This window comes from Eptesicus fuscus, chromosome 4, assembly GCF_027574615.1.
Source record: "Eptesicus fuscus isolate TK198812 chromosome 4, DD_ASM_mEF_20220401, whole genome shotgun sequence".
In the NCBI taxonomy this organism is placed as follows: Eukaryota; Metazoa; Chordata; class Mammalia; order Chiroptera; family Vespertilionidae; genus Eptesicus; species Eptesicus fuscus.
In genome coordinates, this window is record NC_072476.1 from 96,388,001 (window position 1) to 96,404,538 (window position 16,538).

The following is a 16,538-nucleotide window of genomic DNA, read 5'->3' on the forward strand; positions in this document are numbered from 1 at the left end:
CTTGCAAGACTTTTAAATTTTTTTTCTTGCCAAAACCGGTTTGGCTCAGTGGATAGAGTGTCGGCCTGTGGACTGAAAGGTCCTAGGTTCGATTCCGGTCAAAGGCATGTACTTTGGTTGTGGGCACATCCCCAGTAGGGGTTGTACAAGAGGCAGCTGATCGATGTTTTTCTCTCATCGATGTTTCTAACTCTCTATCCCTCTCTCTTCCTCTCTGTAAAAAATCAATAAAATATATTTTTAAAATTTTTTTCTTGAGTAGGTAGATATCTAGCTGTTGAATTGTTGGGACATATGGTAAGATTATGTGGAAACATTTTTGTTTTACATGCTCGCCACTATCTCCACATTGTCACCAACACTTGGTATAATCGGTCCTTTTTTATTATAGCTAGGAAATCATTTGTTGGCAATGGAAAATGGAACCCCTATGAACCTCACTTTTGAAGAAGGGATGGTATTTCTTGCCTCCCTATATCTTACAGGATTGCTCTGAAGATCAAAGGAGATGGAAATTTATGGGAAAGGGCTTTATAGTGTAAAACTGTTACTGGTGAGTATGTGCAGAAAAGTATTGAGCTGTTAAATTTAACACATATCCGTCTCAGAGATTAAGATGAAAACTTGCCCAAGTGTTAATAAAATGTGTATGTTATGGTTGAACTTGTTCTACCTTCTTATAAAGGCATATTTTACTCAAATTGTGAGCTTCCTCCATATGCCTGCATTGTACATTAAATTATCAGCCTTATTTCACCATGACAGAATATAATGGTTTGCATATGCTGGGCAATTTTTCCTTTCCCACTCAAACTTGGATGGTCTGGTAAATGTCTGCTTGTGACTTCATTTTCAAATACCTGTGGGTGGCCTCTTTTCTGGACCTGGGCATATGTGTTCTGTTCCAATAGAATGGAAGGAGAAAGTCTGGAGACTCAGAGAAACGACCAGGAAACAGTTTATCTATGTGAAAACAGTCATTGCAACGGTTTTACTTTGCAATGCTGATTCTATGAAAATGGCCAGTTTAAACTTTTTCAAAGAACAAAGGGAGTTTTGAATGCATTTCCCTCCCTACCTGTGGGAGCCAGCTGCCACAGGTCTAGGGGAACTGGCCTGGGGGCCCTAAATTTGCTATTTGGGGCTGTATTTCATAAAACTTGCTTATCAGCCGTTCTTCACACCTGTTGAGAAAGACCTTTGGACTAAGGAAGTTGAACTGGTGTTTGACCATGTACCACTGTGTCAACAAAGGGCTTTATGGGGCATCAAATGAAAAGGTAAACAGAAACAACCAAACTGAAGTAGAAGAAGCTGTGTGCCTTATAGTTTCTGGGAGTCCGGAGGTTTATATTAATCCTGGTGACAATTTGTATTAATTCAGTAATGTTCCCTAATAAAAACCTTAACTTGTTTTTACTAAATAGACAGTTTTAATAATTGGGAGATGTGTACATGAAAGCCTTTTTTGATAAAAATGATGCAGGTGATGGGTCATAGCAGCAGGGCTTTGGACCCAGGATCTGGGATGGTGGTCCATTTAATTAGTATTTCATGATTTTACCTACTGAGCAAAAGTTCTCACCTTACATGACTTTGAAAATTTCTGTTTGAATATGGGTACACGCATGTGTGCGCACACGTGTGTGCTCACACCCGTGTAAGTATTTCAAAGCTTTCAGATGTCGCCGTCTCCAACGTGTGAATTAAACAGGAGATGCAAAAAGTAGTTGAGGCCCTTGGAAATCTTTTTCTCGAGCATGACTACTAACACGGTTTGGTGTGGAATGATATCTGAGAGAGCAGTCTTAGAGGAGGCCCCAAGTAAGTGTTCTTTTTGGAAGCAGCTGTTTGCTAATAAAGAATCAGAACTGTCAGGCGGTTGGTTCTCATTGTCTCTGGGTGTTACCAGCATCGCAGCCTGCGTTGGGCATCAGAGGTACACGACCCACTCCTGTGGAGATGGGAACTCGCCGCTGTTGGTGTTACGCGTGTTCTTTAAATAAGCGGACTTCAGGACTTATAGAGAAACCCCTCATACTCATTTCTGATGATCTTTTCCACCTTGATCAGGGAGGATTTCAACCCCTCTTTGGAGGGGTGGTGAAAGAAGGAAGGATGGGGTTAACAACTTAACGTTCCCGTAATAATGAGAAATGGGGTGCCCATGGGGAGGGCCCTGCGTGGGGCTGTCATAGGGGATGCTAGGAAAGTTGTAGAACTCACATGGGTTATCATGTGAGCTGGTGCCCTTTCAACTTTAGGCCTCAGCCACCTTGATGATCTTGGAAATGCTTGTAGAATCTCATGCACATGTGGCCCCCGCCTCTGGGTCCCCTGGGTCCAGTTCGCTGGCCCCAGATGCTTTCATCCAACTCAAGGTTACTTCCTGGATCCTGAGTGACAGTGGTGTAACAGCAAACATTTTGGGTCCTGGCTGGTTATCGATGGCACTAAGGGAGTAACTTAAATTGGACTTGTATATTAAAATTTTCCTCCTGGGAGAGGGGGAGAGAGAGAGAGAGAGAGAGAGAGAAGGAGAGAGGGGACACGATTGTATGTGATAACTGGCCACTTAAAGGGGCCTTTGTATTATACTTTAATTATTGACTAATATATTAATACATTTACTTATGAGTTATTTCAAGGAGACAAATAGAGTTGGTGTGATGTGTGGAAAGAGCCTGGGGTTAGGCATTGGAGAGATTTGAGACCTGGCTTGGTCACTCACTGACATCAGGCAAGAAGTTAGGCTCTGAGCTTCCGTTTCCTCCCAGGGGAGGGGATTCCTATCTTGCTGAGGATTAGTATTAGATACAGAGTGTCACTGAGGCTTTTAGCACATGCCAGGACACCTCATGGCACTCCGTTACTGCAAGCTACTGTTCTGCTATTTATAAAGAGCAAAAGTGGCATAAATTCAGTATACTTCTGTATTACTTCCTGCCAACTCTGTTAACAGAGCAGTAGTAACCCCTTAAACTGGAAGTTTAACATACCATAACCAATATATTGTAAATATTTCACTTAACAGTTCAAATTAAAACAAATTACGCAGGCTATTGAAATGAGGTTGAAAGTTCTAGAAAAAGAAGTTGTTCAGTTTAACTGCTATGTCAAGTTATAATTTGGTATATTTTTTCCAGTTTCATTTTTGTTGGAGTTGATGAAATGGTTGAGCACAGTAGAAATAACGTAATGAGATACTAAAGCTGTCCATCATACGGGTATGCATCATAAAGACAATTCTTTATAATTGGAATGACCAGCAAACGCCCAGTAATTTCTTCAAACTCCTTTATCACTCCTTCTTGGAAACAAATAGTTTCTATGTTGTGAAATCAAAGGAAGAAAAGCTAAAAATACATTTCATTTGTCCACTTGGGAAATTACAATGGAAATGAAATCAATGCCAAAAAAATATTCCCTTCATTAAAACATTGGGATCTGGAAGTTATCTTTTGGACTACAACCCCAGACTTTGGAGTGCATTTGGTGTCTGTTGGAATCCTACCCACATTCCTACCAGTGGATTGGGTTCCTATATTTACTAAAATGTTAGTCCCTCTCTTGGTGAATCCAGTTGACTCATGGATTTGGTACAAGTAGGGAGTCTGATGCCCTCCAAGAGGGCAAGTACATGGGACTTGGGCCCAGGAAAATGGGAGTCCTTGTAGGTCCCAAAGAGTTCTCAGCTTGGGGTGAAGCAGAGTAGTGACCTGGCCAAATTTGTGGTTTCTGGAAGCGAACTGCCTGGGGTTGAGTTCTCTCTCCGTCTTGAGATGCTGGGCATAAAACTTTACCTCTAGGCCTCTATTTCTCCATCTGTAAAATGGGCGTGATAATAGTTCCTGCCTCAACAGGTGTGTTTGTTTGTGAGTGAAATGAGACAATCCCTGTAAGGCAGTTGCACTCAGTAACCCAGGGGCTACCATTTTCTCAGCCCCTTCTTTGTTCTCTCTGTCCAAGTGGGTCCCTCTCAGTCACACTTCTCTGTAGTAAAGCTTGCAGATGATGCTTTCTGAAGAGTCATTCTTTGCTTGTTTGAGAAGAACATTTGCATTTCAAAAAGTTTCTTTTTTAAATATATTTTTATTGATTTCAGAGAGGAGGGGAGAAGGAGAGAGAGAGATAGAGGAGAGGGAGAAGGAGAGAGACTCATTGATTGACTGCCTCCTGCACACCCCACACTGGAGATCGAGCCCGCAACCTGGGCATGTGCCCTTGACCAGAATCGAACCCAAGACCTTTCAGTCCGCAGGCCAGTGCTCTATCCACTGAGCCAAGCCGGCTAGGGCAAAAAAGTTTCTTTTTTAAAGGAATGTCGTAGTCAGAGTAATTTTGAGGGTGGTGTTTTGCCACAAAGCGCAATCCAAATGCATCATTAAATTCTGTTTATTTTGTTTACAGGGAACACGGGTCTGGCTGAGAGAAAATGGCCAGCATTTTCCGAGTACTGTCAATTCCTGTGCGGAGGGCGTCGTCGTCTTCCAGACAGACTATGGTCAGGTGAGCACGGGTCCCTTCGCCAAGGAATGCGAAGTGCGCGCCTCGAGTGTGTGTGCGGCGCAGTGGCGTTCTCCAGGGGAGCACGGAAGGGTGCCAGCCAGGGCGGGAGAGAGCCTCCACTTGGCTCCACTTGGCCCGTCTCCTTCCTGGGGGATCTTGTCCAAGAATCAGAAGTATGGAATGCAAGCAGCTGGAGGAAAAGTCCGAATAGATTGATGTTTGCTCATTGGTTTCCTTACCCCTTTCCCTTAAAATTCTTAAACTATTCCTAGAGTATCGGAGATACTGGCTGCCAGTGAGACAGAAGCGTGGCGGTGTCCTGATTCCTGTAAGAATCAGGCTGACTAACCCCCTCACCTGAGCTCCCTATCCCCCTTGTTAGCAGCTGCAGAAGTTCCTTCTGTGTGTGGGAATTCCGCGGCCCCTGGTTCTCCGTTTTGTGTGTAAAACAAATGAAAAGCCCTATCATTGAAAACCGAAATAGGGTGTGAATCCAGAAACTGGCTCATTGATTGTACAGCTGACTCTTGAACAACACAGGTTTGAACTGTGCAGGCCCACTTATGCATGGGTTTTTCTTCTTCTTTTTAAAGTATATTTTTATTGATTTCAGAGAGGAAGGAAGAGGGAGGGAGAGAGAGATAGAAACATCGATGATGAGAATCATTGATGGGCTGCCTCCTGCATGCCCCACACTGGGCATCGAGTCCGCAATCCAGGTATGTGGCCTGACCAGGAATTGAACCGTGACCTCCTGGTTCATAGGTCGATGCTCAACCACTGAGCCACGCCAGCCAGCCCTGGATTTTTATTTTTTTTCCAAGAAATGTTGTAAATGTGTTTTCTCTTCCTTATAACTTTCTTAACGTTTTCTTTTCTCTAGCTTACTTTATTGTAAGAATACAGTATATAATGCATATAAATATACAAAATGTATGTTAATCGACTATTCATGTTATTGGTGAGACTTCCGGTCAAAAGTAGGCTATTAGTAAAGTTTTGGGAGAGTCAAAAGTTATATGCAAATTTTTCAACTGTGCAGGGGAATAGGTGACCATCACATGCTGTTCATCAACTATATCTGAATAATTGTGAAAGGAGCCCAGTCTCTCCATTTTCATGAAGGAGATTAATTTTGATATTACAAATGGGTCCCTCCCTCAGAGGCACATATCAAAATTTAAGACATAAAGAAATAAAACGATGTCATATACCAGTATTTAAAACTCAGAGTTTCTGAATGTCATTTGTAAGTCGTGCTGAGCGTGAAAGCGGCAAGGCCAGTGCCGTGTAGTTTGAGGCAGTCGAGCTCCTGGGCGCTCTCTGCCTCTTAGCCCGCTGGTCCCCGTGGGGTGGTACCTTTCTCATTTCTTGGCTTCATGAGGAGCGATTTTACGGGGCTGTTTTGTAGTTCCTCAGATGCTTTTTCATGGCTCTTCAGAATTCATCTAGTGGTGTGAGGATATAGCTGTGTTTTGTGGATGTAGATTGGGGGGTGGCATCGGGAGAAGGTGGCATCGGGAGAAGGTGGCAAAGGGATCTCATGTTTAACAGCCCTCGCAGGTGTGGTCGCTGCACTGGTGCCCAGTCTGGTTCCTTTCCCATCAGGCTGTCAGGTCGTGTTGTGTGATCTATAAACCGACTCAGTGATTTCTGCTGACCTTCAGGGTCCGGCGCTGCTGTGATGCTCAAGTTCCCGTGCAGGCTTGGTCAGCATTTTCCCATCTCTCCTTGACTTCCGCCTTTTTCTTTCTCACTGGCCCCACGAATTCAGTCCCTTTCAGGCCCCGTACATACTTCTCAAGATGCAATAAAAAAGGAAAACCATACGTACTCAGTGTACCAGTTTGACATAAGTATTCCTAAAAGATTTATAATACAATTATTTTTGTTGTTGTTGACTTATCTTTTAATCCCAAAGATAACATTTTAAACCTTTTTTTTTCCCTTTTTGAAAAAAAAAGGTGGTAAAAATACACACAGCATTAAATTTACTATTTTAAGCACTTTATCGTGCAGTTCGGAAGTGTTAAGTACATTCACATGCTGTGCAACAGAGCTCTAGAACCCTTTCGTCCCGTAATATGGAAACGATACCCACGGGTTCCCCAGCTCTGCTCCCCTAGGCCTTGTAACCCCCTTTCTACTTTCTGTCTCTGTTACTTTGACTGCTTCACATATCCATATGGGTGGAATCATACAATATTTGCCATTTATTTGTGACTTATTTTGCTTAACTGTCCTCAAGGTGCTAAGACACTTTCTGTTCTTATTTGCGCTCTGCTTGGTGGATGGGGGCTTCTCACATGGCAACTTGGGCAGCATTGTAGTGCTCCTGCCTGTGACACGTGGTCAGCAGCCTGTGTCACGGCCCATGGACAGCTCTCGGGGAGGGTGGCCGTGGAATGGGATGGTCAGGGAGCAGCTCTGTTCACTCTGACAGTATTTATGGAATGTGGGTTTAGAAAGAACGAAGCAAGAAGAACGTGTACTTAAACATGAAAACAACTCTCAGCGTGGACTTCTGGTCTTCAATCGGTCTTCAGATACTTGGTCTTAGTGTTGTCTACTCTGTCATTCCCAAGTCTAACAAGTATAATTAGCTCGGTGATTTGTGCAGGAATTGCAGGGTTTAAAATATGAGAAAAGTGAGATGAGATTGAAAGAATTGGGCTCAGACTAGGATCAAGATCTGGCAGTGGCCAAAAGATTCTAGTTTCTTTTTTTCTTGACCTATAAGTTCACTGTGGGGCAGAGGGGCGTGGCCACCGAGGAGTAGGAAAAGTGCATTTACTGCTCCTGGTGCCTAGGAGCACCTGCTTTTTAACCGGGCTGGGATAAATTCTTTTTTTAAAAAAACTCTTTATTGTTGAAAGTATTACATATGTCCTCCTTTTCTCCCCATTGACCCCCTTTAGCCTGCCCCCGCCCCGTCCTGGCTTTTACCACCCTTTTATCCGTGTCCCTGGGTTATGAATATATGCATACAAGGTCTTTGGTTGATCTCTTCCTACCCATCCACCCACCCACCCACCCACTCACCCTCACCTTCCCTCTGAGATTCTACAGTCTGTTCAATGCTTCTGTGTCTCTGGATCTATTTTGTTGAACAGTTTATTTTGGGGTAAATTCTTGAATCTGGTCAAAGATGCAGAGCATGGCCTAGTCAAGCCGGTGTATAGTAACTTTCCAAGGCATTGGCTGATTTCAACCCAATTTGGTATGTTATAAAAGGGTGTTAAGAAAGTGTTGTTTCTGACCTAGCCAATGTGGCTCAGTCATTTGGGCGTCCTCTGGTGCACCAAAAGGTTGCTGGTTTGATTGCCAGTCAGGGCACTGCCTGGGTTGCAGGCTCAGTCACTGGTAGGGGGTGTGCAGAAGGCAGCTGATTGATGTTCTGCTCTCACATCTCTGTTTCTCTCCCTCCCTCTAAAAAATAAAATCAATAAATTATTTTTAAAAAGAAAAATTGTTGTTTCTGGGGAGAGAGAGGAACAGGGATTTATTGTTTAATGAGTACAGTTTCTGTTTTGGAAGATGAAAAGGTTGTGAAGATGGATGGTGGTGATGGTTACACAACAGTGTGAATGGATTTAATGCCACTGAACCGAATGCTTAATGGTCAAGATGGTAACTTTTATATTCATATGTATATTGTAGTGCACACACACAAAAAAGGTATTGATGTTTGAAGTCAGATGGTAACTGGTAAAACATGCCAATGGGTATTTTTCTATATCTTTAAAAAGACTTTTGATGAAATTTTTATGTTGTCAAAATACAACTTCTCAGAAACATAGATGGCTTGAAAAACTCATTACTCTTTGGCTCAGAGCAGTGCACCTCAAACTTTGCTATCCACGAATCACATGGGGGTCTCCTTCCCATGCCAGTTCTGATCGGCAGGTCTGGTGAGGGGCCTGAGGGTCTTGCATTTCTCACAAGCTCCTTGGTGACTTGATGCTGCTGGTTCTTGAGCCCCAGTGGAGGAGTGAGGATTTAGAAGACATTCCTGGAAGTCACCTTAGGGCCATGGTTACGGCAGGGAAGTCTCTCTGACCTCTTCCATCCGCCACCTTGCAGGAAACAACGATAAAGATAAGGTGGAGGACTTTAGAGAGAAAGCTGGAAAATACTTCTTTGGTCTTTCAAGGCTTTTCTCTTCTTGGTGTCCTCCCTTCCAACAACCATTTCACCTTGAACGTGGCCAGGAGTGGTGCTGGCTGCAGCATAATAATCCTCAAGTGAACTTAAAAGCAGTTTTTAAAATTCTACTTAGTGTTCGAGACCAAGGAGAGCCTTGTGTGACTCAAATCCTACAACGGAACCCCGGGGACCCTGGGAGGTCGTAGGCGATAGTGTGGCAGCACAAAAGGGCATGTTTTCTTATTTCCTTCAGTCTCTGAGAATTTTGCACACTCATGCAAGCTGCTCTTTTTTGGCAAGGGAGATAGTTTTAAAGCTCACTTAAAATTCCATCCCACATGAACATTTTAATTGCTGCTGATGGGTCCTCGGAATACGGAGGACCGAAATACTCCCCTTGGACTCATAACTTACGCTACACTCACCAGCAAGTATTTGCAGAAGGAAAAAGAAATGTGCAAGTGACAAGCTAACACACTTGGTTGAAAAATATGCATAGTTGTGTCCTCGGGAGGATGCAGGACATGGGCAGGTCAGCGCATGTCCTGAAATGTCAAAATTACTAGCTTATCGTCCTAGATAACAAGCTTCGGACAGAGATGTAGAAGAGGCATATTAAAAGGCACCACGATTCTGCAGGGTGCAGATGTGGCTGAGCGCTCAACTCATGTCCAATGCCGTCTTCCAGTCTTAGCCTTCCTGACGTGAGGGTGTCTTTTCTGGAACATGCACGAGGCACATGGGTGATCACTATGGCACCCTTTATGCACATTGTAGAATTGAGTAATAAATTCTAAATTAGATTTTTTTTTTCACTTTGAGAGTGAACTATTATCTCTGATTGCTCTGAAATTGCTTAGAGAGAGATCGGTTTACCTAATTGTGTTTTAAAGGGTAATTATTTAACTTACCCAGTAAACATAGGACGGTTACGGCATGCAGTGATTTAGTAGGATTTTCTGTGAGCAGTCTCTGTATGGGGTCTTCTGAAATATTCTACTGGAGGGAGATGTAATTGCCCCAATCTACAAGTAGATGCCCTCCTCCATGCCCTTCACTTTTTATTTGCAACAAACATAATTAGACGTTGTTTTCAAAGTTATTCTTCTCATTCTATTAATCCAGGAAAAGGCTATTAGGTTGCCTGGTACTTTGAAGTCATCCCCCAAGAAAGACTTCCCCAGGCCACACAGGAAACACAATCCTAATTATTTATAATCACATCTCCCATTCAAAGCCGTCTCTAACGTTTTTGGTTTGACCTTCTGGTTTTGACTTGTTAGAATTAATATAAGATGGGCCCAATGTTGTGAAACTTGATAATGGGTCAGTGTAGTGATCTTTAATAATTTTTTAAAGTCATTTTCACACTTTCTTCCATGGCCAACTGCTTTTCTTTTGCTCCCCCCTCCCCTCCACTTTGCCCCCATTGGTTCCTTTTTGTGTCCCTTGAATGTCTACGGACATGGGTGGCCTTTTGACCTCTCCACACCCTCCCTCTTGTGCACTCCTGTGTCCTGGAGACATCTGCCCCAGGCCTGCTGAGTGCTGGCATACTGACTGTGGGCCTGCCCAGCACGCCTCTGTCCCATTTTAGAGCTCCAAATAACAGCGGGACCCACACATTGTCAGGAATTGGACAACTAGACTCTGTGATTTCAACCTTTTCGGCAGGGGGGGGGCGGGGGGGCGGTCCGAGTCGGGTCTAACTGCTGATGGATCCTAGGTATAGCCGAGAGAAACATCTCACATGAAAGGAAGCTGACTGCACACACTGGCCCCAAGAGCCCAGGAATGCCTGCGCTTGTCAGCAGCCAGGGGAGCTGCATTCCAGGCTTCACACGCAAAGCCAGCTGTTGGCAGAGGCAGCTGCCTGGGGACAGACGTCCCTCCCGTCCCCCTCCTTCTACAGGAGCCGGTGAGATGTGAGCAACCATTGGCACTGTTCCCAAGTGAGGTGGCCAGCAGCGGGGGACCAGCTGGAGTCTCCAGGGTAGCTCACAGCCTAGGAAAGAGTCTCCAGGCTATGACTGGTGGAGGAAGGGGAAGGGACCTCAATTTATGAAGATGGAGAAAAAGGAGTATGGAGGGCAATATTAATGATGCAGAAGCAGTGTCCTTTGACTCTACATGCCAAACTCAGGGACAGCAGGACATTCTTCCTAGTCAGCTGTCCTGGACATAATTCCCTTTCTCTCACCCCCTTCCCCCCAATTTTTATTTTGTATTGGTTTCAGGTATACAGTTTAGTGGTTAGACAATCATATATTTTCCATAGTGTGCCCCTCAACATTCTCAGTACCCCATCTGACACCATACATAGTTATTACAATGCTAGAGGCCTGGTGCATGAAAATTTGTGCATTCGGGGGGGGGGGGGCGGGTGTCCCTCAGCCTGGCTTGCACCCTCTAGCAGCCTGGGAGCCCTCGGGGGATGTCCACCTGCTGGCTTTAGGCCTGCTCTCCCGGGGATCGGGCCTAAGCTGGCAGTCAGACATCCCTCTGGCAGCCCGGGAGCCCTCAGGGGATGTCCAACTAACGGCTTAGGCCTGCTCCCCTGTGGAATCGCACTGACCACCAGGGGGCAGCTCCTGCGTTGAGCATCTGCCCCCTGGCGGTCAGTGTGCATCATAGCGACCAGTCATTCTGCCCTTAGGGTCAATTTGCATATTACCCTTTTATTATATAGGATAGGATTATTGGCTGTAGTTCCTATGCTGCACCTACTTCCCCGGGGACTGTTCCATAATTACTAATTTGGGCTTCTTAGTCCCCTCACCTCTTTCACCCAGTCCCCTTTTGTTATTTTTAAAGTATATTTTATCTCCTTCTCAAACTTTCTTATGTCCTTTTTTGTGTGTAAAGCAAAGTGTTTTTATATTAATGCATGTATTTGGGAGAAACCTTACCCATTTTTTTTTTTTTTTCTGGAAAGGAAAGAAACATAGGTGCTGTGTCTATTGGCTCCTGTAGTTTCTCAAGTCTCAGATGTCCCATATTTTGCAATTGCTGCTTCCAACCAAATGAACCTGCGGGGTCTTGTTGAACCATATGAAATTGCCATCTCTCTAGGATGAGAGAGTTGAATATTGGCAATTTTATGTGGCCCTCTTTTAATTTTGTGTTTTAGCTTATCTATATGTTTATGACTTGAAAGATAGAACTTTTGTGATGGTGTACAGTAAAGTTAAACAGAATAATGTTTCTGCAGGTGAGTTGAGGGGCAAAGCATGTCCCTATAATGATATCCAGCCCTGGTTCTTGGAGTACCACTGCCATCTTCAATGCTGTTGTGGTTGCGTATGTTTGTTTGTTACCACTATGACAATTTGCATTCCTTTTGTGGTTTGCCGTGTTTCTGATGTTTAAAAAACCTGCCACGATGGGTCTCTACTGCAAGTGTCCAAGTTGGAGCTGAAAGAAAAATGAATGAATATACATTTTATTTTTTTGAACTGGAGCTTGGGTTTTTCCATATTGTCATGTTTGTTTGTTTGTGTTTATTGTGGGAAATATAAATGACATAACATTGGCCATTTTAACCATTTTTGAGTATATAATTCAATGGCATTAGTTACATTTGTAGCGTGTGCAATCATCACCATTATCCATTTTCCAAACTTTTTCCTCACCCCAAACAGCAACTCTATAACCATTAAGTACTGACATTCTATACAATTTATTTTTTAGCTACCTTCCCCTTGGATGCCTTTTCTTGTGCCGATTTTAGAAATAGGATGTTAGAAATTCTCGTTTGTGTTGTTTCATAAGGAGTAGATAGCATCAGGAAGCAATTGCTTTACTCAGTTCCAGATTCCTGGGTGACTTAGGACCGCGGCCCAGCACTGAGCATGGGGCACTGGCCGTGGATGTGCACGTGGGTGGGAGGTACTGCCCCGGTGGGCAGAGGGCCCTTCCCAAGAGGAAGGTGACGGCAAAATCATTCAGAAATTAAGGGGAACGAGGGGCACGATGGTGACAAATGGCAATTTTTAAGAATCAGATGCGTTTGGCTCTTTTTGTTGAAACTTCAGTATGGGTCCATCTGTTATTCTTGGAATTCACTTCAATCAAAGCAGTGCAGCTGTATTAAAGGGACAACGCAGAGCTGGGAAACTTCTAAATTCTCTGTTCTTTTCCCACAATCTGCTATTTCATCCTGGAAATACCCGCCTCTGAGATGGATATGACACACCAGCCGCCAGTTTCTTAGAATCAGAATTCATTTTCCTCCAGAGACTGAGCGCCAGGGGGGCTTTCAGTCTTGCTTTGAAGACCAAGTCCAACTTACTTGGTTTTGAGTGGGAACAAAATAATGTTTCTATGTTCTGAAAGCCATGTGATTGGCCCTCTAGACCTCTTCCGAGAATTTGGTTTGGCATCTTATGGCTCAGAGATAGGAAGTCAAATGTTTCCATTAATTTTCACTTTGGAATGATAGAAAAAAATGATGTCAGCTTGCTTATTAGTGTACTTTACTTTTTTAAAAATATTTTTATTGATTTCTAGAGAGAGAGGGAGAGGGAGAGAGAGATAGAAACATCAATGATGAGAGAGAATCATTGATTGGCTGCCTCCTGCACGCCCCCTACTGGGGATCAAGCCCGAAACCCAGCATATGCCCTTGACCAGAATCAAACCCGGGACCCTTCATTCCGCAGGCCGATGCTCTATCCCCTGAGCCAAACCAGCTAGGGCTTATTAGTGTACTTAGCTCCAGAGAAAAACATGTGAGATTTTGCAAGTCACAGCTCTGCGTTGAACACTCCCTTATTGTAGCCTGGGAAGAGCTTGTCGCTCAGGCAGCCTGGGTGCTCGTCTTTCCCCCTTTTGGGAATCTGGTTCCTGCAGAGATGCGCCTGGCTCTCCCACCTGCACTCAGGGACGAACGCCCCGAGGGAGACCTTCCCAGAGAGAACTTCTCAACCTCTCCATCCGAAGGAGCCCCCACCTTGACATTCAGTCACTGTGTTCATTTGATTTTCGTTCTCTTTCCTCACCAAGCTCTCTGAGAAGGGGGCCTTCTCATTGTTGTGTCCGTAGCAACTGGGAGCAAAGCCTGGTTGGGGAGTCACTCAACCAGACCGGTCATTAGAATGCTGTGGGGTCTGCTGAGACTGTTTATAACATTTCAATAAAGACATGACAAGTCTTAAAGGACCACAAGTGACAGAAGAAAAAGCCACGTGTCAGGGTGGGGGTTTCACTGTGCGATTCCTACCCTGGCAGTATATAAACTTGGAGATGGATTGGATACACCAATTCCCCACCTTGGACCCGAGGACTCCATAGGACCGGAGTGAAATAAAGGACATCGGAGATAATTAGAGCCTTTTTCAAAGTACTTCTTTCACGTGATAAACTTCAAACTTATATGAACTGCATTTTCATTTTTTGAGGGGGAGGAGGTGGATATTGATTTTGGTTCAGAATATTTTCCCAAGGTTTGGCATTTTGACACCTGAGATTGTTATTCCATGTACTTCAACCTCTACCCTGAGACAGGAAGCGGTTTACAGTGACAAACACTAGAAGCTTCGTTGGTGTTCTAAGGAGTGTGGGCTGTGTCGAGTGTTGTAGACCTCAGCTAGCTAGGGCGCACACCGTTTCTGTTCTGCCTGCTGTATTCCCAGCTCCTGAAAAATCCATCGCAAGACCTCGAGTCCTCCCCTGGTTGCTGGGGTCTGTCTCCCTGTTTCTGTAAGTGGATCTAGCTTAAGTGGATTAGGAATCCAGCTTATTTCCGGCCCTTGCTTTTACAACATAGCTTTTTGTCTTCAAGTCCCCACCTCCCTTGAACTAAACAGCCAGGCCCCTCCCTGCCTGGCCCTCGCACTGGGTGGGTGGTTGGATGGGGAGGGAGGAATGGATGGCTATTAGAGGTATTTACTGGCTCCAGTGAAGCTGGAGCAGAACACACACACATTAAACATTTTTTTTTTTTGCAGGAGAGCAAATGGCCTCTGCTCTGGGTTACACCTTCTTTGGCTTCCTGTCCTCCTTTGGGCCAACTTGACTTTCTCCGTTGTGGATACGTCTGGACTTTGGCCTCTTCTTAACTCCCTGCATCTATTGAATGAGCCTCTTCCCAGTCCTTAGGCCTATTTCTTTGGACTCCAGCCTCCCTCTGACCTGCCTGTGCCTCCTGTCTTTGGTTGACTTCTGGGTTCCAGGTCCTGCGTCGGGGTAGCTCAGCCGACTTGTGCCCTGTGTAAGCCTGCTGGTCCTGCAATGGTATCGTCCAGGCACGAAGAGAAGAGCTGATAGATATTTTGTGCCATTGGACTCACTGTTGTTTTTAGTTTCATGGTTAGTTCAGCAAATTCAGTTGTTCATACTTGAAGGTAAGCAGGACACTAACTTGCATTTTTGGTACCCACAAGAACTGAAAATAGATAATTAACGATGGGTGCTAAGCTCAGGTTAAATCAAAACTTGATTTTTTTTTTTGGAGGCTTAAATAAATACTGTGCTTTTATTATAAGTTTCATTTTATGAAAAAATGTATGTGAAGACCTTATTTGGAAACAAAACAGTTTATAAATTATCCATGGGAACCAGACATGGCACCATTTAATGCTGGGTGTGATTTCAGCAGAAAAAGCAGAGGCAATGTGTTAGAACCAATTCAGGCAATTGTCAGTGTGTGACTGATTTGCATTCCATTTCAAAAATTCATTTACAACCAGTTTTCCCGAAGACTTGATGGTAGAGGTGGGGAATTGGTGTATCCCATCCATCTCCAAAGACCTGTGTACCTACCGCAGTGCTGAGAAAGCTCTCTATTGCCTGGTTCCGACTTCAAACCTGTGTTCAGAGTTCCAACCTAGGATGCCACCACAGTGAGAGAAGGGAATTGCATTCTTCCCACGATCACCTCCTTGAGAGGTGAGCTGTGAGAAAAGGGGGCACCTCACTTCTAAGCCAGAGCTTCCTCAGCAGGGCTGGCATTCAGGACGGGTCAAGGGAAGAGGATGCCATTGTTTGGGTGGCATCTCCACCTGGCAGCATGCTGGTGCGTTCTGTCTGTGTCCTCGTGAATCCTCGCAAATACTCTATGAGGACGGCGTGATTATGCGCATTTTAGTGACATGGACATGGAGCTTTGGTGAAATAACATGTACACGAGTCCACACTTGGCCAGCGATGAGGAATAGAGCTGGAGTTTGGGTCCAGAGTGGCTCGTCCTCCCACTTGATCACCTCCCTTCTTAAGGAGGACGTGCAGGAGGGTGAGGTGAGACTGGTGATGGGGGTTGACAATTTCAGTTCTCAGGCCCTGTTACTCCTCATACGGGTTATTTCTTTTCTCTCTTTAGGCCCCTCATCTTCTTGTCATGACGTTTGTGCTTTCTCTAGAAGCCACTCTTTGTGGTGCCCCCCCCCCCCCTTTTTATTGCTCTAGTCTAGGCCCAGGGAATACAAGTGTCAGCAAAAATCACTTTAAAAAAAAAAATGTTTCATTATCTTGTGTTCACAGTCTTGCTTTGCTGCTCCTGATGGTGTCTTTATCAGCCTGGCCGCATGTTACAATTCGCTGGGCAGCGTTTACCAAGAGCCTTGGCCCTGCTCCACAACACGAAATCCGAGTCTCGGCTGGGACTCGGGCCAGGGTGTGTTTTTCAAAAGGTTCTTGGGTGCCCTTTAGGGAGTGGCCAAATTCAGAGCCATTTCACGGACAGAAGGAGCCTCATCTCAAAATATTACCTTAAAAGTTGTTGAAAGAGCACAGCTTTTGCATAGTGGACTTAGCGCTGATGTTACCCAGGATTCCTAGGCCTTGGTTTTTCCCATACAGCTCCTTTTCTGGAAGTCTTTTCTTACGTGGTTCTGTGAAATGTCTCCTGGGTGCACATTCTTTGTGACTGCGGCTCCCTCTGCCCA

At 44.6% G+C, this 16,538-nt stretch overlaps 1 protein-coding gene across 1 annotated transcript in view; it reads left to right on the top strand.

Moving 5' to 3' along the window:
- The window catches only part of MYO10 (myosin X), a 207,344-nt gene that overhangs the window by 38,699 nt on the left and 152,107 nt on the right, over positions 1–16,538 (top strand). Inside the window, exon 2 of the mRNA XM_008151670.3 lies at positions 4,411–4,509. Coding sequence (XP_008149892.2) covers positions 4,411–4,509 — 99 coding nt within the window. The remainder of the gene's footprint in view (positions 1–4,410; positions 4,510–16,538) is intronic.